Raw genomic sequence first — 25,692 nt, forward strand, 5'->3', positions numbered from 1 at the left:
AGTGGGCACATTTGTATCCAACAATTGTTACTTCTGAATGCTGTGTTGTGTAGCCTATATGCCAAACTTGCATGGTTTGAACACCATATTATGCGAGATTTTATTACATGTTATCATTCCATGATACCGAAAATTCTATGATTTCAAATTTCCACACATAACATATGAATGAAATCAAATTTCGCACTCGACCAGGCTTGTTGCATGTTACTCGTACTGATCCATTGGTCACGAGTGTCACTATATTGAGGGAGTATTGCTGACCGCTTGACGCATATAGTTAGTTAGCTGGATTTGCCAAACTGAGAAAAGGAATAGTCGGCTTGAATAACCGGCAAGAATCGTCGAATCACACAGGTTTATGATGCGAACACTATCAAAATGGAGTCCTTGATAGATCTGTATCTGCTATCGTAACTAGTGACACTTACCAAAAGACGGTTCCAAAGTATAGAAACCCCGCCATTTAATGGATGCCTCTCATCATATGTTTCAACAGAATCAACAGCTATGTGCGCGATTGTATGGTGGTAAATATATGCTATACTTCCTGAGCTCGTAACACGTGAAAAAGTTGTCTGTAACCTGAGGTAGCTTCGAGAAAGGATTCCATGAAAATAGGTAATCATTTTCAACATGAGATGACAGCGTAGGATTTCCTTCTTTTTCATGGAGATACTTTAGGGATTCTGTAATAATCATCAGAAATTTTCGAGAAATCCTACTCGTGTTGCTCATCCGATATTCCGTAACGAGTACAAGTACACGATAATAAGAAAGCATCCTATATTTTCCATATAAATTGGGCTAATAACATTCTTCATCATTATGTTATAAATAAATTGTCACCTACAGGAAATGCTACCGCCCAATAAGAACGCTGCATTTATAATTTGTATTCCGTACGAAAGTACATGCTCCAATAAGTTAATGAACATGCAGCACGCGTTGCATTCAGTTGTAACTGATGATACAGTGAAGGTCGCAAGGTACAGCGTAGTCTTCGTCACTGAAACGAAGTTTCTACAACGCGAAGAATCAAAGCACGTCGTAGTCATTATTGTTATTCACCGAAGTTTATTATACGATAAAAATGAATACCGTTTAACGCAGATAAAAATGTTGGAACAGTTTCAACGTATGCAATCAGCTAAGTAAATTATTGCTGTAGTAATTTGCTAACTTTCCTCGGAAACAATGCTGGTGTGACACGTATGATCCATGGGCCCGATCGGTCAGTCCGACCGTGTACTTATCACGTGATTATCGTCAGATATAGACAGAATAATGCGCCAACCGAGACCACATGACCTACACATAGAGTAACAAAAATGGACTAAGGTAATAATAATAGTCATGCACCAGCCTATACTTTGGGTGGAAATCGCGTAGAGTGATTATTTTTTACCGCAATGCTCGCAAAATCATAGCGTGAAAAGATGAGTTTTCAAGGCCGGAAATTTCACTGAGTGACTCTGCGTAGTGCTCACTGCCACAAAATATCGCTAATTTACTGAAATGAAATCTTTGTTTTATCCGGAGTTCCCTTAGCACATTTGAATGCAGACGAAATAAAAACTAAATATGCAATTAAATTATACAGACCTTGCAATATCTAAGTGGGATTTTGTGGTATTAGAGATTTACGAATTGTGAGTCACCCGTATCGTATCTCTGATAAATGCGCCTGCAAAACCGAATTCGCCACCTTATTCTTTTCAAATTGCCAACTGCCGATATTTTTCGTATGAAGTCTCATATAGATCTCGATTTGAAAATGTGAAAACGACTAAATACGGAATTTTCAAATTCTGAAATTTATTTGAAGTTTATTTGAAGTTACGATCCATTTACAATTTGTATGGCGACAAATCAGCAGGCTCGTGTTCACCCCGAGTATCGGTATATTATGGGAGCTTTTGAATTTTTTATGCTTGTGAGCCTTCGGTGAGAATCACTAATGAGCGGTAATTACCGACAGGAATGATAATCTCCCAGGTAAAAAGATTTATCACATAGCAAAACTGTAACTTTTAACTTGCGAACGATGTAGCTCCAATATGCATGACAAAGCAGCGATTGTGTATTTCTTATGGTATAACGATTTAGATTATATCTATTACTGTGAATGGGCATGAACATTTAATATAGTCCCCCTCGTGGTGTAATTACAGCTAGGGCTCAACATTACGCTGGCCGAGCAGCATCTGCCACACAAACTATTATACTTGGTCCGCCAGCACTGTTGATCAGAGTGCCCGTGTCTCACCGCACCCGTCATGAATTGTGTCACTACGAAAAGAAAGATGGAGTCGAAACCACTTCGTGCAGTCCATCTATCAAACTCCATACTAGGTCTAAAATATACATTGGTGATCATGATAAACCACAGTTATATACGTAGGCCTTGCTGTTCGCATATCCACCGACGCCTATACACAGACTATACATGACCGAACTATATAGAAATTCAATCAAATTTGATTCATGGTCCGTATTTATACGTATGGATTCCACATGCTTGTACTCCAGTCTTTTGGGTGATGCTCTTCTGGTTACAATAATTTCTGCATGATAAAGTAATAAGCTAAGAAAATATACCTCATGCTAAGTAATCATTTAATTTCCAACATCTTTTGCCAAATAAATCCTTCTAAAGTATGTTTCGGCTTTTTAAAATGCAAATATAAAATGAATAACTTGGTAGAAGTAGTTCGGGTGTGTATGTGTCATCCAAACAAGGAATGAAAAAGTGTTACGGTGAGCAGCAGTGGTTCCTTGTTATGTAGACCAACTTTCCGTTGTGAAATATTCTGGACCACCTCTAAATGTGAAATAAATTATGTCTTTGTGACGTATTAGTGACATTTAACTGACTTTGAAAGAGCATATCAAATACGATTTCATCATCTTCTATGAATCTAAGATTTAATGAGACAGAGGCCAAATTGACGGCAAGAATTTGGCGATGCCCGATTGCCGGTGGTTTGGGCGCCCAGTGTGTGGCAAAGAAACATTGCTTTTGCAATCCCGTTGGTCTTCGGGAGCCGAGAAGCTCCTTTACGAATGCCGTGTTTACGCGTATGAACTTTGTTCAGTCAATGACAATTCACAGCATGATTTACGGACACAATCAATGATCAATTGATCATGTTTATTAATAACAAATGGGGACGCAGCTTAAATAATACATGGGCTGAACCAGGACCTCTAATATATGTGAAGTCAGTTACGTCGACAAGCAACGATCTCGTTTGGGAGAAGAGAAATCATAGCGGGTTTACGAAGCGAGCTGCGGCAATTTAGCCGAAAATTGCGTCGTTATTTCACATAATTGCGGAACCCTTTCCTCGCTATGATCATTGTTGTCATTGCTGCTGTTTTTCGAGCTGATTGTGTTAATACTGCCGTTTTCGAAACGAAAGCCTTTCATTTCGAAATAGTCACATCTCTATTGTGCTGGATTTATGGCAAAGAGTGGGGGGTGTTACATCCCGATCGTGCATACCAGCAGCGGCTGTCTTATTTACGCTTAGTATCGTAATATAGAAAGTAGCATACAGGAAAAACGAATGAGTTAGAATGCACGCAACTATATGGCTTTTTGTATGTAAGGGATCTACCGTGCCGTTGGGAACAAATAGATCGTGGCGGTGAACCGCGTGGATGTAGTTGTGTACTAGGCCTGTCATCCATGATACTCTGCGGAATTGATTAATTCATACTCGCGCAGTGCAGGCGAATATATGAGATTTGCATTTTCCGACTCTCGGGTCAATGCGAAACGTGCCCAACTGCTCAATCCAGATTGTGCGGGTACATAGTAAATTGTGAGGTGTTATGCGATGGCATCTCATTCTTCCATGCCTGTGATGTGTATTCGTGCACTGTAAAATTGTATATCAAGGTGCGTACATATAGTAGATATGGAAAATCTTCTATCTACGCTAGCATTTTTGGTAGGTAAATCTTTTTGAGTTGGCCATCTTATATTTAGCTCGCATTCTAAAAAGTGTAACTTATATATATATTTCCCCCCCTAATCATGAAAAAGAAGTGTATATCTTTGGCCGCGATGCATCGCTACTAGGGCACCGGTAAAAATCATTTTGCCACAGAATCGAATCGCTTTTAGTCGATGGTATAGTTCAAATCTTTTTACTTTTTATATTAATGTTTTTTTTATTCGCACTAATAAATGGTCATAGTAGCCGAAGCACCCTGGCTACCAAGACAACATCTCATCGAAATATGTCTTAAATTAAAAAGGTTGTAGAGATTTGCTTTAGTGCGATCGGAGGCTATAGTCGCTATCAACCGTACGCGAAAAAAAACTTTTCGACTTTTTGTCAAAAGAAATGAAAAGGAATAAATATCAATGTACAAATACTTAACTGAATTGTCTGGGAAGTCATTACTTGTTTTGCAGAGCGACGTTGTCAACAACGCTCTGAAAATCGTTACGACCATTATAATATGAGTACCTGCCTAATATCTGTCACAATTTCTCCGTCGGTCGGGTAAAGATGACACAAGCAATCCACGCTAACCCGAATACATTTCCTAATTTGTGTAACATGAGAAGCTGATGATGAGGAATTACTAGTAAGTTATTAAATGACAACCAAGCTCGGCCTGAAAACGGTAATAGGGTGATCAAATCTCCAATAATGTGCTACTTATAGCGCGCAGGTAATGCGAAGTCTTTTTAATACTTTCTCTGTCGCATCGCCGTCAAGTTATTGATTCAGCTATGAAAATCGAGAAGGCGATACCCATATTTTTGTTAAACGTTGCCTATTGTCCGATTTGGATAATCACCGGTGAATCAAAATGGCGGTTATCTTGAAATCGCTGAATCGTGCGATTTCCTGCATTCCATTGTTTACTCGGAGTATCGGTCGCACGTCGCTTTGATCGATTCTACATCAAAACGAGTAGATAACAGGTTGTGATAATGTTCAATTAATTCGCATAAGGGGGCGAACAGCAGATTTTGTGACATTCGCCAGCTTCTAGTTCGCCGATGAGTGATCGATTAACCGCAGGGTAATTTTGTAGCTGCAAATGCCGTCACATTGTTCCTAGATAATTCCGAGCGTGTGGAAATGCGATGGCAGCTTCGTGTCAAGTGTTTTGTTACAAGCCTATTCATGTTGCAGGTTTAGGCTGTGATTGGGGACTAATCGTCATTCGCTATTCTCTTTTGTGTTCTACCGGTATTGTTGCTATATTTGGAAGTCTGACTCGCGTTGTCTGTTTGTTTAATAAGAGCTACAATGAAGGCACAATCATTCGCAATTATTTTCGCATGACATTCGTATATGTTGCGTGATGATCATCACTCGCGTACGACGGAAAGTTCGGAGAATGACCGACGACCGCTTGACTTGCGTTCCGAAAGTTCGCTCGGGTTTCGAGGCCTACTTCTCAACAAATGATTGCTAACCAAACCAGTGTAGGTCCGGAGCCCGGATATGCAGGGTTGCGGCAGGAAGGGCATCTGGCGTGAAAATGCAGCCACGTTATGATTGGGAAAGCTGATGAGATGTGGCAACCAGTGGTTGGGGACGCCAAAGAACACTCGTTTCAGACAAATATACGTAAGCCTACCATATTTAGAACCCTACCATATTCAGAACCGATGGTTGGAGTAGGGTCAGATTAGTGGACTCGGACTCATAGACTAATATTAATTTCGAGTCCCAAATCAGCACTCAAATTAGATGTCAGTATAACGCTGCTAGCATGGGTAGCAAAACATCGGCAAATTTTACCTACAATCTCATATCGTGATGTCGGTCACAAACTGCAGAATTGTAATCACGGGAAGCTTCAGATATTTAAGTGGGTGAGAGTTAACCGGTATAGGCTGATTGCGGTCGGCTGAGCAAATATACATAATGTGCTATAGGAAAGAGTTGGGACTTCTAATTGATAAGATATAGGCCCATATCTGCTCAAGTATAAGCAATATGGCCATGGTGCGAACACAAGATTCGAAACCCTGTCCGACAATCAAACCCTGAAAGATTTGAGGTTCGCGTAATTACCTTGCGCAATGTACATTTTTTCATGAATATTACCATCATCGTTCAAACTTATTTACATTCCAGGTTCGTGTTATGCATCAAGCATTTCCTCTTGGTAAAAAGGCTTCCGATCGATGTCAATTTGCAAATTTGGTCACGTAGTGCGGAATTTGGCGAGCGAACTATGGTTCATCTTCAATACCGAAATATTTGCGTCATTATAATCATCATAACTCACGATTGTCGTGTAACGAATAGCGAGGTATCATTATGATCCGTTGATTGGCATGTGAAGTTTTAGACCCGTACCGAAACTAGTGGAGACTTGCGACAGGAAAATTTCGGTCGCAAACTATAATTTACCAGCGACAAAACCAATCACTGTCCATCTACATTTCTAGACTAATCGCATAATCGGCGCGTCAGAAATTATTACACAAATATTTAATTGAACCTCTCTCCCGCGATCGTAACGCAAAGCATCATCATTCGACGAGGTGAGAGAGAGGATTATGCTTCTTTCTTCGCTTTCCGCCGCATTTCCGAGTCGGGTGTTCGAGTTTGGAGTAATTCGTTCCCTACCCGTAATTAAGAGCTAATGTTACGCCTTCGCAAGGCTAAACAGTCATTACCGTTCTAATGAGTGACGCCAATTGCAGCAAGGAATTCTGTGGATCCCCAAATTGTTCGAATGTGGAATTTTAAATTGAATTTTGAGAATTTTCGTAATATGCTTCCTATGAGATAAACGGTCAAGGCAGAGCCTTGGACCTTCGCGCATCTGATGCGTAAACCATTCAGTACCTACGATTTGACAAGAATGCGTTAATGTGTGAATGTAGAATATATGGATTGCGGGTGAAATCTAAAGCACACGCGCAGATACTGTAACATAGATAAATAGAGATAGCATGCAATATGCTGAATAATAATTGTCACCATTCGAATCATGGTTGTAAATTGACCTAAATTGCTGCTGATTTTATGACATTGCTTACAAGTTGTTAATTTTGTTTTTTGTTGCTTTACAATTCTGCCAATGTGAAATGAGGTGTACTCAGATCACTTAAACCTGCTTTGTTCCATAGTTGAATAATTCTTTGAACCGATAGCAGACGATATAGATAATATTAAGATCTTGGCTTTCGGAGTTCGTGTGATTAGTAAAATCATTACGTTGCAAGTAGATGCTAAATAAGGTGTGAAAGCAACCAAGATCTTAAATCTGCTAGAGAGACACCAAAAATGCCAGTGCGCAAAGTTGCAGAATCAGGTGACCACACCTTACCAGATAGCAGACGTACCTCTATACTTGTCCGAGTACTCAAGTACGTTTTGCCTATACTTTTAGTACTTCTTTTTCTAGTCAAAAGTTATTTAGTAAAAACTACTTACTTTTTGCACTTTGAATTATGTAAAGTAGAAAGTAGTTTTGGGATATGCTCGCATGACTGTTATGAGTGAAATTATCGTGACAACTGGGCGAAATATATTTTCGGAAATTGTAGTGTCATTGGCCATTTTACGTTAGTCGCGGGGACGCATATTGCAATTTCAAAAGTGCTTGTTTGTTTGGGGTATTCATGGTGTTTGTCGACTACTATGGTCATTTACACCAGGCCGATCTTCTTCTTATTTTCCGTAACTGCCGACTTATAGCACGGCCCACCTCTTGGCTTTTTGTAAGACACCGCTGACGCAGATGAGGTGGCGAGGAGGAGCCTAGGTTAACCTCCAACACTTGGGTATCGGAATTCGGAAGTCGACCTCGGTCGGTGTTGCAGCCGCGGATTATACCACTGTGCTATCTCGCCACGTATTTCAAAAGTGACCACCTCCAATTAACTGCTAAGAGTATGCGACTCATCGAACAAACATATTTTTTGAAATTACTGGAGTGCATTTTCTACTTCTAATTGAAGTAGTTCTGACATCTTGAAATTGCTACTTTTACTTGTATTCAAGTGTAAATTTACGGCGTTACTTTTACTTGAGTAGCAATGCTGACTAGTTAGACCAGGGGTTCTTAAACCGGGGTTCACGGAAAGGGCACAATGTCATCACGAAACAACAAAACCGTCCTGTGTCTAGTCATTAGTTATCATTAGGGCAAGTTTTTGCAACTTTTGCAGCTTATTTTTACAGCTTCCTAAATACTCGTAAGATATGTAGAATGCTGTTTTAAGCTGTTTGAAGGAATCTTATAGTGCAACTTTTTGCAACTTTTGTCCATTTTTTTCATGTAACGTTTTGCAACATTTTGCCACTTTTTCGATTTTTCATGAAAGTGTTTTTGATTTTGGTGACATACACGGCCAAATTCGACTGAAATACCGTGAATCAGCACTGAAGTAACGCTCTTATGGGTATTTCGGGAGCTGAGCCGGAAAGTTGACCTTTTTTTTAGTCAATCGAGCAAAATGTGGTCTTTTAGTGCAACTTTTGTGAAAAAAATAAATGCAACTTTTTACTGCAACCTTTGTCAAAAATAAATGTAAATTTCCACGGATTTAACTGCAACAAAAATTTGCCCTAGTTATCATACCTTAGGTAAAATTGAAATTTGGGGGTACGCCCACAAACATTGAACGGGTCCGCGATCAAAAAACTTTAAGAACCCCTGACTTAGACCACACCTGCTAGATAGTCCCTTAGCACTCGGTAAATATAGAAGCTGTTGCATCATGATTACGTAAAAATATATCTATTTCACCTTTTTGTATAACCATTCCCATAGTTGCTTTAATGCATACAACTTTTGTTTTTAACTTGTGGAAACAAATTGACCATATGTTGTCACAGATATTTACCAAAATACGATTACCTTCCATACTTTGGTTTCTTTGAGCAAGAAACATTAGCGACTACCGTAGTCTTAACACGCGTTTGGTGAGCAGTTTTTCAGACGATTACTGAATACATAGTCGTCGCTTTAGGAGCAGACATCAGTCATTTCCACGCGCAGATACGAATCAAAATGGCGGTCCGCGAATTTATGATGAATTCGTCTGATGGCAATAAATACTGTCATAAAATGTAAATATATGAATTTCAAATTGATATTTTCATACCCATAATCGCGCTCACCGAAATTGTTTCTTGTATAGTGCTTGTGAACAGGGACCTCACACAGCCGAGGTTTTACTGCACAGTTAAATGAAATATGAATCGACGTAACCATACATATATATCATGTTTACTATAATTTACTCCTTAAACATTTCTTAATATAATGAACATCCGAAAGAATGGATTTCCTGCTGTAATAGAGGACCTGCGGGAGCGGCAAAGGGTCAAGCTCCCTCCCGTATTGTTCCATGTTTATCGTGCGTAATATGGAAGGCACTATTACATTTACGACCGGGACATTAGGGCGCCATCTACATAAATTTCGTTAAGTTGTCAGCAATTTCGGAACGACGATGCAATCATGAATTGGCTCGTAATATCTTTTATCACCCTCGGCCATGTATTCAAACTTTTGTATGCGAATTCAAGCCGAAAATATTGCGCCTCGATGCGATGATTTCAATTCTATCATCAATGATCGTATTTTTCCCGCAATGACGCGTGCGCTGTATCTGCGCAATGATATGTTTACGGTCTGTATATATATTACATAGTCGTAAGAATTCATGAGGTTTTGGGCCTCATTGACTCGCATAACCAGCATAAAACAATAATGGCTAATATATAATTTGCACTTATCCCCAGGAAAGTCAGTTTCACAGCATAAGACTTGTAACGAGAAGATGAGCTTTCTTGTTTCATTCGATTGTGGTATGATAGGCTAATCTATAACCTAATAATTATTATGAATTCATCTACAGGGATAAGTTTTGTAACCAATAGATTTCACAATAATTGAAGAGACACGATTTAATGAAATCTCGCTATTTTAAAACCTGAATTCTGAATATACCTAAACCGTAAAACATTAATAACGAGAATATCTGAATACCTTTAATTTATTTGGGAAGGTCATCGTATTCCATTAGCATCCCCGTTACGGTTTACGAGTTATTCATTCCGTAGACAAGCGCCAATCATAATGGATGCGGGGTCTGGTCGTATTATTGCCTTGGTGTGTAATTCGCTTTCTAGAGACGTAATATTAGCCGCAGTGAATGTGCAGCTGAAATTATGTGGATATTAACCCTTTATTGGGTCAACATGTTTGCTACTGGATTGGTGTGCTACTGTTTACTTGCATGTATTTTTATGGTTACACACGCCCAAGAATAATTCAATAAATACATTAGTCTAGCGTAAGCTATGACAAAAGCCAGGACGACAGATGAATAAATAGAAAAAGGCGAATGAATAGCTGATAAAACATCATTATAATGACATATTTCGTGCTTGGCGCCGTCAAGTCGTTATTCAGCGTTACATGATGCATTTCAGCAGTCAGAATTAAGCATATTCCTTGTAGTAAGTTATATAAAATCGCTATTTCTCTTGATTTCGAAGACTCCCACACATTTCAATTTGAGTATCAACGAAAGCAAATATATATACAGTAGATTCATAACCACAATAGTCATTCCCGATTGGAAGCCGTAAGCAGAAGAAAAATTGATGAGAAAAAGCCATGTCGCGTCAGATAAATACATGGTTATGTGCAATAATTAGATGTATACTAGGAAACAAAAATATTTAAGCCTAAATAATCAATTGCATTTCGAATCGCTTCAAACGTCAGAGAAAAGTTAATTCTGTATCTATAATCCCGTTGATTATAACGGGAAGTGTGTCGCCGTGGAACATATAGTTATGATGGCACTTTTGTGGCTGGAGTTACCTCGAGGTGACTGAAACATAAGAGTCTGGTGTATAGAGAAAAGGCAGAACTAAATGGGGATGGAGCTTTAGAAGTTTTCCGAGAAGGCACCCCAAAGCGCCAGTGAAATGTCGAATGTGTAGACTAGGGGTGTGCTGCTAGTGCAACCGGCAGAGTAAAATGGATGTCGGTTACTATATCCATATGGTGACTTTGTATGCGGGTATTTGGGATAACATTTGTTAACAGGAATATGTATTTTACGCTTTGCGCGGTTTCCTTAAAGTCATTCACAACTGTTCCTTATTATAATTATTGTGTTCCCCACAAGGACTATAGGAAAGTTCATGTACGCACCGCGGCATGGCTTGATTTTGTACTTTGGAGCTCCTGACATCAATATGCACGCGGCGTCACAATAGATTTGTAACGTGAGTTACTGAAATTGTCTTTAGGCCTACCTCTGTTTTACTTTCGAGAGTATCACTGAAGACCGGATGCGCACCGCTCTAAAACCCGTCGAGGGCCTTAGCTTTTCCTGTTTCTGCATATAGTAAAGGAGTCCCCGGAATTTCCTAATATCTGCTTTACCTAGACGTTGTTTCGCCTGGACGTAACGAGAATAATTCATTCTGCAATTCATTCAATCTAACAATAGCATACGATGCTTTCTGTGTAGGAAAGTAATAAGATATACGACAGACTCTGTTTCATAAAAAAGTTGGTAAATTTCACGAAAGATAATGCGTGATGCTATGGAGAAAGACGTGGACATGAAAGATTCAGAGAAAGATCCAACTGAAGACGAATACCTAAGAAGGTAAGCATAACCACATCGACAGGTCTACTTTTCACGAGTTTATCACTTATGCGAACCGTTCGAACGAATGTATACAACGCCGCGTCCCAACTATAAAGTATGATGTTGGGGGTCGCGGAATTCTCCTGCGCTATATGATGTATCCAGAGGTGGTCAGTAACGAAGTACTTCTACTTTTTCGAAGTACTCAAGTAGCTTTCCTCTACTTCTGGTACTTACTCAAGTAGATCTGATTTTCGCTACTTCTACTTCGTAATATTTTGTGACCTACTTACTTACTTTTCGCTATTTTCAGTTTGTCAAGTAGAAGTAGTTCAATCTTCCAATCAGGAAGATAGCTCGAGAAATTTCGGAGCTGTTTTTACGGAGTATCAACATTTAATTTTCATAAAAGTTTAGTAAAGCCCAGAATTTTCGTCGCGCTTCGCGCGCAGTGGATACGGGGTGACCAGTATGGTTTCACGAAAATATCGGTGAATATAATTTAGGTAGAGGGTTGACGTGATTCCGTTCACACCACATTGTCGCACGTCACCCATACGAAATAATCCATCACAGTATATGTGGGTCATCATAACATTTGAAAATGATGTTTCGCAATCTAGCATCTACTTGTCATATCGTAATCTAACATATCCATGGCGTGTCCTAATCTGGAAAAGTGGACTCTGACTTTTTTTAGTTTTAGAGCTATGTTAGCATACCACCTTTGAAAGTTTCTGGACTAAAAGCATGAAATACATGTTCTGCTTTTAGAAGTAGTATTTATATTTCACTTTCAATTCCCAGTATCATATACTTTGAGTTATAAATAATATCAGTTCTTTTGTCTGGATAACATACATGTTAAAGTATAAAAGCAAGTGTAGTAATGCCTTTAATTTCTGGAAATAAAGCTACACAATATGGCATTTTTACGGTCCACCATATTTTTTTATCAACGTTTACTAATCGCGCAAAGTGTTTACACCGTATCCTATACAACTTCTCCGTATTGCTCTTCGACTAAACTACGGGCCTTATAATATGGGGGATGGCGCCATACCATGCTATTTTCTAAGACGTACTGTTCGAGAAAACAGAGGATTAGCATCGCATTTCCATATCAATACTATCATTTTCATCACATGATGTGGACGGATGCTTATTGCTTATGCTATCGAAAATCGGATACCTGCTGCCTGCTGGTATGTATCAATATGAATCAAGCTCGTCACGTATCGCATAGCTCAATTTGCACCTTTTTACAATCCATGTGAACGAATCAGGATCGTTTTCACAACTACTTACTTACTTGAGTACTTTTAAAGTCAGTCAATTCTACTTCTACTTCAAGTAGTTTTAGGTTGCTTATGGAAGAAGTACTTCTACTTGTACTTGAGTAGATTCTTTTGTCGCTACTTCTACTTCTACTTGAGTAGCTTTCTTGACTACTTTGACCACCTCTGGATATATCTCAAAGGTGATACGTATATTCCAGCGTTGTAACCAATTACAAGGCTCGCGAGTCACAAATCAATCTCACTTTCATCGTTCTGACTCGAGTCAAGTCGAGTAATTTTCAACTCACCACCGAGTCAAGTCCTTGTCCAAGTCATCGAGCAGAGGGTCGGGTCCGAGTAATGGTATTATGACTCAAGTTCTAGTCCAAGTCACTGCGTTGATTGCTCAGTTTCGAGTTACAGTTTTGTTAAATCCACTTTTTATAACACTGTTTGGTGATATCGAATTGTTCTCATTTATAATATACTAATTTTCCTCAATTTTAGCATTTTCTGCTTGCATTCTCAATTATACTAGTACCAATAGACGAAATACCAATAGTGTATGCTGGTTACTTTACTATTCGAGATTACAATGAAATGTCGGTATTGGCCGTCTGAGTCTCGAATCATATGACTTGATCCGAGTCAAGTCAATACACCAATTGACTCTAGTCGGACTCGAGTAGAGTCATGACTCGAGTCGTTACAACCCTGGTATATTCGTTCACGTGAAAGCTTAATATTCCGGATTAGACAAGCAAATAAGATTGTCAGGAATAGCAGAGAGAGAGCGCGCGCGAGAGAGAGAGAAGACGAACGAAGACTGAACCTAACTCAGAATTTAACCTTCCTATACGTTCCTACGTGCATGCACAATTTGAATTAAAAGGTTGTGGGCCTAACCGATTTATACAGAGGTATAAGTCTGAGGTAGGTTCCAATTTCGCGTGCCATGGGTGTGTACTGTGTATTCACACCCGTAAATCAGGGGTGGTACACGGGTGGAAATACAAACTCTTTTCGCTAAGAGTGGAGAGGAGCAACTTATCACCCAGATCAAGCCTACATATCCATTCATGATGACATTATGTCTGTTCTTTGATTGTTGCTCCTCGAGTAGAGGGAGAAGTAGAGCCGTGAATTTCTAGTCAACTATGAGCAGAAGTAGCGATTTCAAGGAAATGCAAAAAGTACCTAAAGTTGAAGTAGAGAATGAAAGGTCTGATAAGTAGTTACAAAAAGAAGAAATTAGCGGAGAGGTCGCATACTGCTAGCAGATAATTGGACGTGGCTATACTTTCGAAATGATATGAGGTATCTTCAAGGCTGCCGAAAAATAACTAATGACAAAACCAATAGATACAATCTTCGAAAATAGATTCAGTTACCGTGATGCGGGGGTTTCACGTCGTTGTTATGACGATTCCAGTCATGAAAGTGATGCTATATGTTATTACAAAACTTCTATATACTTTTCACAACCCTAACCGTAAAATGTAAGTATAGTTCAGTCAAAAACTGTTCAATTAGAAATGGAAGTAGTCTGAAAACATAACTACCTGAGCAAGTAGTGCAATTAGGTTTTAATCTACTTGAGTATTCCAGAAAATTAGAAATAGGCCTACTTCGTAACTAACGACCTCAGTGCATCAGCCACCAGATCTTTGAAATTATTATTATTTGTATTGTTGCAGCGTGATGTCGCTACATGTATTCATTGTAATAGCAATTGCAGTCGAATAGTAATGAAGTTGCTGCGTCAGATTTTCACCTTGCTCAACAGCAGCGCCATATGCGACCTGCGGTAAATCGGCCAATAATTGCTCGCTCAATTCTTTCACCATTTCATTGCCACAATAGAATGTGACGTCACTTCAAAGTCTTGTACATTCTTCGGCAAAATGAGATTAACGTGATACGTAACGTAATGTCACCGTATGCCAACTTATTGCAGATCGACAAGCATTGGCCAGAGACACATTGAGGAACGCTACGGAAGACAACCGAACGGCGACCCGTCACAGCGCAGAAAAAGAAATAGCAAAGCTTTCCTCATCGAGTCATTGGTCACCGATTCATCGAAAGCGCCCATAAACTATTCTACGCACTCCTCCAAACAACAAGAAGGAGAATCTGACTCTGACAACTACCATGAACATCCATTCAAGCGCGTGAAGAGAGAACGTGTCAGCGATACTCGAGCAGAACTATATTCCGTGGCGTCTTCAGAGGACAATGAAACATCTCCTGTTCATATGGTAAGGAACTTTACTGATGAAACAGCCGGAGCTGTATTAAAACGTGTATACTATGTCTCAGGCTCATTCCATACTAAATCATGATAATTGATCAGATCACGGTCATGCTGAAGTGTCTCATCTTCAGCGAAAAGATGTGGCTCAACATTTGAAATCATCCGCAGAATATGGCGTTGCAATAAAAACAAATCGTATGTGAAGACAAACATGTGCGATGTTTAAACCAGTTTGAGATACCAGTGCATAGAATTAGGCTTAGCCCATTTCTGATGCACCTCTGATCTCTGAAGATTTATCATTTTGACACAATTGCAATACACATTATTCTTGGATTTACAAATGTGGTCACGACGCAGAATGACCTGTTGGTTGACGGATAATATCAAAGAGAATGTGAGAAAGGCGAACAATTTCTCGCTGGTGCAGCTTCGTCTGTCGTGCATGGACGCCTCGTCGTGATTTCATCAACTGAAAATATTTTTGACTATGTAGGAGTATATATCTTTTTATCATTCCATGTCGTGCACATTGCGCAAAGCGCATACATGCAAACGTACCTAAAATTGCAATTTTAGATGATAATTTTCATATATATATGTGATCATGATCATGCCCATGGCTAAAACAAATTGAAAAGCCGGTTTTCAACAAAGGACCTGATTTAAAAGTATGTTCTGGAAGGGATTTTCATTTTCACCTTGTTTATCAATATATGACTATAAAAGCTGCCCGCCCCTGGTTGTACTTTACACTTAATTTACAGATCCCGGTCAGGCTAATTCCATAAAACAGAATAAATTTAGAAACGCGTAAGTCAAAATAAAACTATTAGTGAGTACGGGGATACCAGTGCATAGAATTAAGCTTAGCTCATTTCAAGGAATTCAACAGCGTCAAACCTCAAACGCATCTTGAAAGCCGAGTGCCCCGCAAACTGCAATATCATTGCAATATAGTTGTGACATTAGAACCACGATAAAAAATAACTAGACTACTTCGAGTCACATTACCAGAAGCATAAGACATGCGTTATAATTATAGGGAAAATTTAATTTTTCAGCTGTGCTAATTTTTGGATCCATGTCAATTGTAAACCTGTCTCTATGTGACACACGTGTAATTCTAGTGGTCCCATCAATAAATCTTACCTTGCTACGATTCCCCATCAAACTGTATGCTATTACCAGAGTCGCGAAACCACGCGTACTGGCAAATCAGGAGACAGCACTATTCACGAACATGACATAGCGTCAAACCGAGTGGATATCAACGACCCGTCGGGCGTACGTCGATACAGGACCGCATTTACCAGAGAGCAGGTCGCCAGTTTGGAAAACGAATTTGTCAGAGAAAACTACGTGTCGAGGCCACGAAGATGCGAATTGGCAAGAGAACTGGGTTTGCCAGAGACAACAATTAAGGTACCAATAATATGTAAATACCAGGTGAATAGTATATATTCTTATTGAAATGAACCCACATATTTTGGGTTGACACTCGTCAAGGCTAATCGTCAGCAACTAGTGGAGAATTCAAAAGAACATCATATATCCAGGGCATGGTGTGGTGTGGTATGGAATGGGAATTCTCCATACTCCATACCCGCCCAATCGTTCCATACCATACTTGACAATTTTCTATACCATAGCAACATTCTTCCATACCATATTTGATACTTTTTCCATACTTTCGGAACTTGCCTAACCTCACCAGTGATATTCTATTTTTATGTGTGGAAATGTTCCAGTGTTTATATTCTAATAATTTAAGATGAAATTATCCATTTAAACAGCCCTGATGCACCAAACCAATAATATCTTCAGTTCATTTATATCATATGTCGTCATGGATGTACGTTGCCTAGTTATCGAAGACTGGACATATAATATATATACACACGGGATTATTTGGAAATCACAACAGAATCTCACGACATGTAAATCTAGTGTGGTAACGCACTGCTAGCAGTACATCATCTACAAAATTACATAACACAAAGGTATTGCCAAATTATAAAATAGGTTTCCGACCTTTTTTCTTCACTCAACACAACCTGAAATCGATATTTCTATACCCATTAAAATTGGTCCTCCAATAAAATTTGGTAAGACTACGCTTTGTAAAGACTTGCTATTGGTAAAAGTTAAGACCACCAGAATTGAACAGCTCACAATAAAATTAATGAGCAGTGAACTGGTAACCGTAAATGCAATGTTGCGCATCCGTAAAATGTGTATGTAAGGCAAGTCGACACAAAAGTAGCAAGGATTTTATTTTTTTCCAAATGTACCAAGGTACCACCAATTTGCATGTGGAAATGCCGAATGTAATGTATGGGTCAGATAACCTTCTGGTGTTGACGAACTTATGCGTACGGTAGATATAAGCGACCATTAGCTACACCAGGGGTGAGCAAACTACGGCCCGCGGGCCGCATACGGCCCTCCACACCGCTCCGTGCGGCCCGCGAGAGTCTAAAGAAACTTATTAGAAATATTGATAAAATGCGTACGAAAAATCGAATTAATGCAGGGACTTGATTAAACTGTTTCTTATATATTTCACCACGATAATTCCAAGGCAGTTGTTCCCAAACTGGGGGGTTCACCCCCCATGGGTGCGTGAAAGCATCTGAAGGGAGGCGCGAAGCTGAGCTCAACTGAACAAAATTTTCGCGCCCCGCGCGACTAACACCCCATTCATCATTATTGCTCTGTATATTTAGTCCGAATTTCATTTTAAAAAATCTCTTCCACAGTCGTAACCTTTCGTGCCATAAAACTATATTCGTTAGCTTAGCTAGCATCCTGGTTGCATTTTGTGACATGACAATAAGAGGGGCGCGCAATCTTTTACCATCATAAGGGGGGGGGGGGGGGTCGTGTCCTAAAAAATTTGAGAACCACTGTACTAAGGAAAATACTTCCTACACTATTTTTTTGTTTCATTTCTGGCGCGACAAGATCTCAAGGCCCGCGCAGTTTGAAAGGTTTCAACTGCTAAACACCACAGAAATCCTAAACGAGATTGACTTAATTCGGATTACGAGTGTGATTTCAGATTGGTCACTCCAGTTTTAAATATTTCAGTGATGTGCTTATGAAAAACGATTCGCGCGTGTCTTAGGTAGACTTCTCTGTATGCGTAGGATTAGGCTATTTATATGGTTATGATGCTGGCAGCATTGTGTGTCCTGGAACTGAACCAAAAGTGGAATTAGTAAATCTATGTCCACATCGCTGCTCACAGATTTAAATTTCAATCCTGTTCTAAGAATCGGGACAACCGACTTTCATCTCTATAGTTTTGACAAATTTGACGTCGAACAGCCTATGAAATCTCGCTCCTGTTTCTGGGGCGTGTAACGGTATCATCAAAGCAATGTTTGGATTTGTTATGTTCTTGATCTTGTTTGAACAACAACTCAATACGACGAGGTTGCAATACGGAATCAGTATATTATACAGCAGAATAACTTTAGGCAGCGACACGATCCAGAGTGCAGTTAAACGAAAAAGACCAGTAGACAACAGAACACAGGGTATAAATACAAGCACGACACATGAGGAAATAATGATTGGCGGTAATTACTAGTCCTATAGAAATTAGGAATTGAACAACACTAAACGTAAATGCACGAACATAACAGTCCTCCCCTGTAAGTTAAAGGGATGCCCACATTTACGTAGGTCTATAGAAATCGGTGGGTTTCCTATTCCTAAGAGGATAACGTCTACCCGACGTACGGGCAGGACCAGCTGCAGGACCTTGTGCCCTGTTCCTAACCAATGGTTGCTCAGCTTGTGACTGTTGAGGCTGAGCAACTTCCTGTGTGGCTGTATTATTGCCAGCTGAAATCAAGCGTGGTTGGAGTTGGTTCTTGTGCCTTCTACAATATCCATGATCTGTTTTTATAATGTACACAATACGTCACAGTATTTTCGTCACCACGCCAGCAACCAACTTTGGTCCGCGTCGGTAACTGCGAGCGTAAACCGAGGAACCAATCTCAAAATGTGTGACTGATTGTCCAGGCGTAACGGGTTTCGATTTGTCGAAGGGCGAGCACAAACTTAACAAATTGCGCGGCTGTCGACCATGTAAAATCTCGGCAGGCGTTTTTCAGTCCATGCCCAGCGCGAAGTTGAGATCTTTTTCCCCGTCGCAATTTTTTATTAATCCAGCTTTTAAAGTCTGGACGAAACGCTCCGCTTCCCCGTTCGAGACAGGGTGAAAAGACGGTGATACGATATGGCTGATTGCCAAATTAGAACAAAACGTATCGAATTCATTCGATGTGAATTGCGGCCCGCCATCCGTGACAATTGTTATGGGCAAGCCTTCGATAGAGAAGACTTCCCTCAACGCGTTGACCACACACAAGGTTGTGGTAGAACCGACATTTATTACTTTAACGAAAGGATATTTCGAATGCGCGTCGACGATGACAAGAAACATTTTATTGTTTATTGGACCTGCGAAATCCAAGTGAATTCGTTCAAAGCTTTCAGACGTTTTTGGCCATTCGCGATACTGGCGATCAGGCGCTTTCATTACCTTATGGCAAGCGTCGCAACTCTTAACGAGATTTTCAATGTCGCGATTAATGGAAGGCCATACGATGTAACGTCGAGCCATCTGCTTCATTTTCGCAATACCCCAATGTCCTTCGCGCAACAATGATAAGACTCGTGAGCGAAGTGACGGCGGAATTACTACGCGCTGAAAACCATCAATATTGAGCATGACTATGTCTTCGTGCAGAGAGAGCGAATGTTTGCGAGTCGAAAACCAAGAAAAATCATCAATGTGCGTCTTTGGATTCCAATTGCCATGAGTGACAGATAATTTTACTAGTTTCATGGTTTTGTCCTTCAGCGTCGCGTCGCGAATTTCATTGCGAGTTAACGGTAAGCCATCGAATGCCATATTAATAGCGTGAACGATCTCCGCGTTTTCACGAATTTCCAGTTCGTCAAACTCAGGGTCTGGATCCTTTGGTAGGCGAGATAAACCAATCAATCAATCAATCAATCAGGTTTATTAATATTTTCATCGTTTCAAAACATCACAAGACTGCGATACAATGAAAAGATAGGAAGGTGTCGAAACAACTTGGAGTAGCCATTAAGATCAGACACCCACCTTGGCCTATAGGCGACGTAAATAAGAGGCATGCGCAAGCACACTGAATGAAAAGTAATGCAGAGAATATAAGACGCAAGCGACAAAATGGGGTGGCATGTGGCGGAGGGCGAGGTCGATGTTAGGTCGTGGTCCGGTAATCCTGAAGACGTTTCCGTGCTGATTAGTCGGTTTATAGCGAATATCGTATTGGTAAGCCATGAGCGTTAGTGCCCAATCGCTGTAAGCGTTGCGCTGTAATCACGGGAATTTTCTTGTCCGGCGAGAAAATAGCTAAAAGCAATTAAGCATATACATTATATAGCCTACATGTCGTCACTAAATAATCAAGTACCAATATTGCGTTTTGTTTTATAATCCCAATTTTATATAGTGCGGCCCGCAAAAGGATTCCGATGCTGAATGCGGCTCGCGAGCTCAAAAGTTTGCCCACCCCTGAGCTACACTGTTGCACGCTACTATAACGCAAACAGAAAGAAATATGTCATTTCATCAGTAACGAATCCGGCTATGCTATCAAATAGGGATTCCGCGATCTTCCGTGAATACATATTCATATACTTTTATCATAACGAATCAGGTGATTTCTATCACACCAATTCGCATACGAATGAATAACAACCTAAATGAGGGAGATCGCGTTCCAATGTCCAATCGATTCTCGCTAATTGGAGGCACTTATGATACGACTGGCTGAATTGCAAATAAGCTATGAGGCCTAAATATTAGTGATACGATCGTCATATTCATTAGCTTCATTAGCCAACATCAGGGTGTTCACTCTCCATTATATCAGAGATAACCAGTTTTCATGAAGTTACAATGCGTGTTGTAGGCTGGCATATCGTAACGTCGCTCCAAGACGAGCTACATATTTTTGAATTTCAATGATGGTTCTGTCAAATAGATATTACGTGATGATCATCCTCTCAAAGCGCAGAAAAATATTTCCAAGTTACAAAAATTGGTAAAAATATTCACGTAACTTCTACATTATCAGAGTCTACGATATTAAAACACTATTGGTTGTGTACGTAGTTGAAGTTACGATAAGCGAAATGCAGTTTGTATAACGCGACAGCGGTCGAATAGCATTCGTTTTCATGATATTTAGATTGGAATGATTATCAATAATATTATTTTCATTCATGCTCGTTGCGTTGTTGTCTTTAAATAGATGTCGACCGGGATGGGTGAGTCATGATTCACAATTTGAGATATCAACATTGAAAATAGACAATGAGCGATTTTCTGTGGTATGCAATCGATTTGACAAATCGAAAGTAGGATTGTTGTCATTGTTCGGGCAAAACTGTCAAAGTATGGAAAAAGTATGGAAGTATGGAGAAAACGTTCCATACCATACTTAGGAAATTTCCATACCATACCATACTTGCACTCTTCCATATTCCATACCGAAATTTCGTTCCATACCATACCATACTTCCATACCATACCATGCCCTGCATATATCAACAATTGTACAAGGTGATGCATAAATATCGTTGCTTCGGGATAATCAAGTAAGGCAAAAAAGTAGTGTGTGAGTGTGATCACTGATCAGTGATCAGGGATCATGGACCTCTGGATAATGGATTTGAATACTGTCGATAATAGTCGGAGTCCTAAACAGCAAATGAGCATAACAGTATTTATTTCTACACCTCACCACTTCAGTCATGTTAAGGAAGCGTAGGTTACTTCCCTTTATGTCCACTCACTGCTGACCAGTGAACCCGCTGGTGTTGGACATTTGATCTTGATGACAAGGATTCAAAAAGAAAAAACGCATTAGGATCGAATTTGTGTATTTACGTTTTAACGATGGATTCAACTTATCATAGAGTTTACATAATTTCCAATTTTCATGCAGCCTTTGAAAAAAATAACGTGATTACGGTGTGTATAGACATGATTAACAAGAGTTCAACATGATACAGAATGAATTCAGAATTTAGATTTAGATTTAGACTAGCCTTGGACTTTCAAATCCAAGTCCAAGTCCAGCTATGGTTGGTTGGTATGATATCACCACTGGGGAGCTATAGGATTGCTGTCTTGGTGCTGGTAACAATAAACCATGCAAAACCTGCTCCATTTGTGCGCGAGCTGTCATATATGTAGAATTGTAGATATAGATAATTTCGGACAGAGTGACTTCATTCGTCGGTGTCGTTTTCACAGTAAAGCTGTGCCGTCATTCCACTGCAATGATTATTCTAATAGTACGATATTAATAATGATTATCTAATCTCTAATCTTCAATTCTGGGTATACGTGAGTCGAGTAGGCTAACGTATGACGCGGCTGTTTTCAGGTTTGGTTTCAAAATCGACGAATGAAAGACAAGAGACAAAGAATGACTCACTCATGGCCGTTTGCTATCAATCCCACGATGTACGCAATGCTGATGTCACAAATGGCTAACACACCACAGAATCCTCTTCTTACTGTGCCGCCATACTACGGTAAGCATATGGAAAAATCCTTACTTCCCTTGCCTCAAAGACGAGAGTAGCTTACGCAATATATGCTTACAGACAACAGATTGCAGTCTCCTATGGGATTCCACCCCGCGCTTAGCGGACAAATGGCACAACTCATGGCAATGGCGGCGAATGACACCAGAGCCGGTTTGTGTCGAAGCTCGTCGTTGTCTCCGAGTGATGAAATCAGATCTCATTTGAGCGTGGCACATGAAGCGACATCAAACAATATCGCTGCAAGTAACATGAGAAGTAAATTACAAGCTTTACCTCAAAGTAAAGGCGAGCAGCACATTGATTTACAAACAGAAAAACCGAGGGATCTACAGAGAACTTTAAGCAATCCTGTCAAGACCAGCATAGATATGCGCGACAGCTTCTACCAGAATACATTAGCCTCCGTTCCTGCTAGCTACTTTTCCATGCTCGCAAACCAAACGTTGAGGCAGCAGCAAGCGAATGTGCGGTATTTCCCGCAGAACAGCATCCCGGGTTATTCTCAAATGGGGATGATACCTAACCAATTGCATGACACTTACAAAATGGCAATGAGTCAGCGACTGCCTGTGTCGATGACAGATTCGTTCGTACCGGTAACTCGAGCACCGGCAACTGCTCTGTCCCGGGTACTATCCAGACAAAGTCCACCTACAAGTCCCTCTCCAGACGGCAGTTCCACGAGCAGTAATGGACTTCGCCGGCATTCCTCGAAATATCCATTGAAACGGCACCACTCTAACACATCACCGACCCTGAAGGTCTAATCTCAGTTTACAAGCCGTTATCATTAAATGTATTGTGACAGGCCGAGTTGAAGCTTTCGTTTCTTCGTGTAATAGAATGTGTCATTGTCACAGAAGGCCTGTAGTATGGAAATTGGTGTAAGGGTTTGTTTCATTCCTACCATTATTATTAAATATTATTATTTTTATTACTGCTGCAGTTTTGATGTTGATCACAGTCACCAACTCAGCATTTTCATGGAATAAACGGAGACATGTATTATCAATTATGCAGGCTGATGATCATGATGCAACATTGCGAAACCTTGTTTGTTAGGAAAGCACTGTCTTAAACTGCTGATGGCGTTTAGTACTCTGTGCAAGTAATCTACTATGCATACATAGTCGCATTGCGAATTCGTAGTGACTTAAAGGAGTGGTGTTACAATCGACCTCATACTTGTGGGTCAACCAGTATTTCCATTTCCATGCTCATCCTACTGCCACGAGATCATGAAAACGGCGCTGCGTCCCAATATGTCTTAATTCCAGGCACTAGGATGGATTTACAGAGTGTTAGCTTATAGTAATACGTATAGGGGGTGCGTTTTCATCTGGTTAACCAATATAACCATCGTATAGACGAAGCGGCAGATCAGTGAATATACTACACATCTTTTTAGCGATAAATAGTGTTGACTTGTCTTCATTTCGGTTATGAAATTACGAGAAAGAGTGATGCAATGATTCCGATAGTGAGTGCATCGCCATCGAGTGAGATAGTAGGAACGCGACCCGGAGGTAAGATATTGGTATATGCCAAATTCAAGTTGAGTGGCGCGGCGGACCAGTCAAGTCATGCCAAATCTAGGCGTTCGTTCTCAGTGAGATGGTCATTATGAAGTCCATAGTCAGGGATATATCGAACTCAACGGACGACGTTCGGTCAGGAACGTTCGAGTGTGAATCTATAAAATGGAATACTGATCCAATACGGGTCCTGTTTCTGTCTTCAATGTTCAAATATGAATTTAATATAAACCTGCTAAACGTTGAGCATCTATTGCAAATCATATACCTCGGCGATGTGTTGAATTTTGCTATTAAGAATTCTCAAAAAATATCGTGCAATGCAAAAATCAGAAGAGTCCGGGATCATACAAAACATCAGAGGTGGTCAAAGTAGTCAAGAAAGCTACTCAAGTAGAAGTAGAAGTATCCACGGAAAAATCTGCTCAAGTACGAGTAGAATTACTTCTTGAATAAGGCACCTAAAACTACTTGAAGTAGAAGTAGAATTAACTGACTTTAAATCTACTCAAGTAAGTAAGTAGTTTTGAAAACAGTCTTAATTCGTTCGCATTGTCATTCAAAAGCTGCGAATTGAGCTTTGCGGAAGGAGCATAGAGCTTGATACGTATTAATGCATCCCAGAAGGTATCAATTTTCGCATCATGGGATGCAAATTATAGTATTGATATGAAAATGCGATACTGACCCTTCGTTTACTAAAGGACCCCGTTTCAGAGAATATCATTGCATGGCGACTACCCCATATTATAATAACGCGGCTCCAAGTTTAGGCGAAGAGCAATACGTAGAAATTGTATCGGATACGGTTTCATCACTTTGCGCGATTAATATACGTTAATAACAAATATTGTGGACCATAAAAGTTTTATTCAGTGTAGCTTTATTTTTGGAAAATACTGGCATTTCCACACTTGCTTTTATGCTTCAACATGTATGTTCTGGAGACAAAAGAACTGAAAGTAATTAGAGCTCAAAGTATGATACTCTAGCAGCCAATGTTCCCTCTAATTTTTGACGAGTCTGCGCACACTCAACAACTCACTGCGCAGACCCTTGGACAACAGTGCGCACCGACTAAAAAAAGGTCATCACTTCGGATTTTTTTGTGCGCAACCTAGATATTCTGTGCGCAGAGACCGTGTCAGCACTGCGCATTTGCGCACGTGCGCAGCTTAGAGGGAACATTGAGTCGAAATTGAGAATGAAATACAAATGCCACTTCTAAAAACCGGAAACTATATTTCATGTCCTTTGTCCATAAGGCTTCAAAGGTGATCTGCTACAGCAGGTGTAACGTTAAAAAAAGCTGGATTCTCCAGATTAGCTAGACATGTAATGGGCTGCTAGATTAGCCTACGATATGATAGG

At 40.0% G+C, this 25,692-nt stretch overlaps 1 protein-coding gene across 2 annotated transcripts; it reads left to right on the forward strand.

The window, feature by feature from the left end:
- The first annotated feature begins 849 nt into the window (after positions 1-849).
- On the forward strand, positions 850-23,799 carry LOC145434147 (uncharacterized). Of its 2 annotated transcripts, XM_080311460.1 has the most exons (6): positions 850-11,635; positions 14,595-14,704; positions 14,855-15,158; positions 16,346-16,579; positions 22,621-22,771; positions 22,844-23,799. In XM_080311460.1, the coding sequence occupies exons 2-6, from the start codon at positions 14,646-14,648 to the stop codon at positions 23,551-23,553; spliced, it is 1,458 nt and encodes a 485-aa protein (XP_080167586.1). In that variant the 5' UTR covers positions 850-11,635; positions 14,595-14,645; the 3' UTR covers positions 23,554-23,799. The 2 variants fall into 2 exon arrangements, with proteins under 2 accessions (XP_080167586.1, XP_080167585.1); XM_080311459.1 differs by lacking the exon at positions 14,595-14,704 and having other exon boundaries at positions 855-11,635.
- Positions 23,800-25,692: the final 1,893 nt, after the last annotated feature.

This window comes from Botryllus schlosseri, chromosome 2 (genome assembly GCF_051294905.1).
Source record: "Botryllus schlosseri isolate E-star chromosome 2, Bs_hap1, whole genome shotgun sequence".
In the NCBI taxonomy this organism is placed as follows: Eukaryota; Metazoa; Chordata; class Ascidiacea; order Stolidobranchia; family Styelidae; genus Botryllus; species Botryllus schlosseri.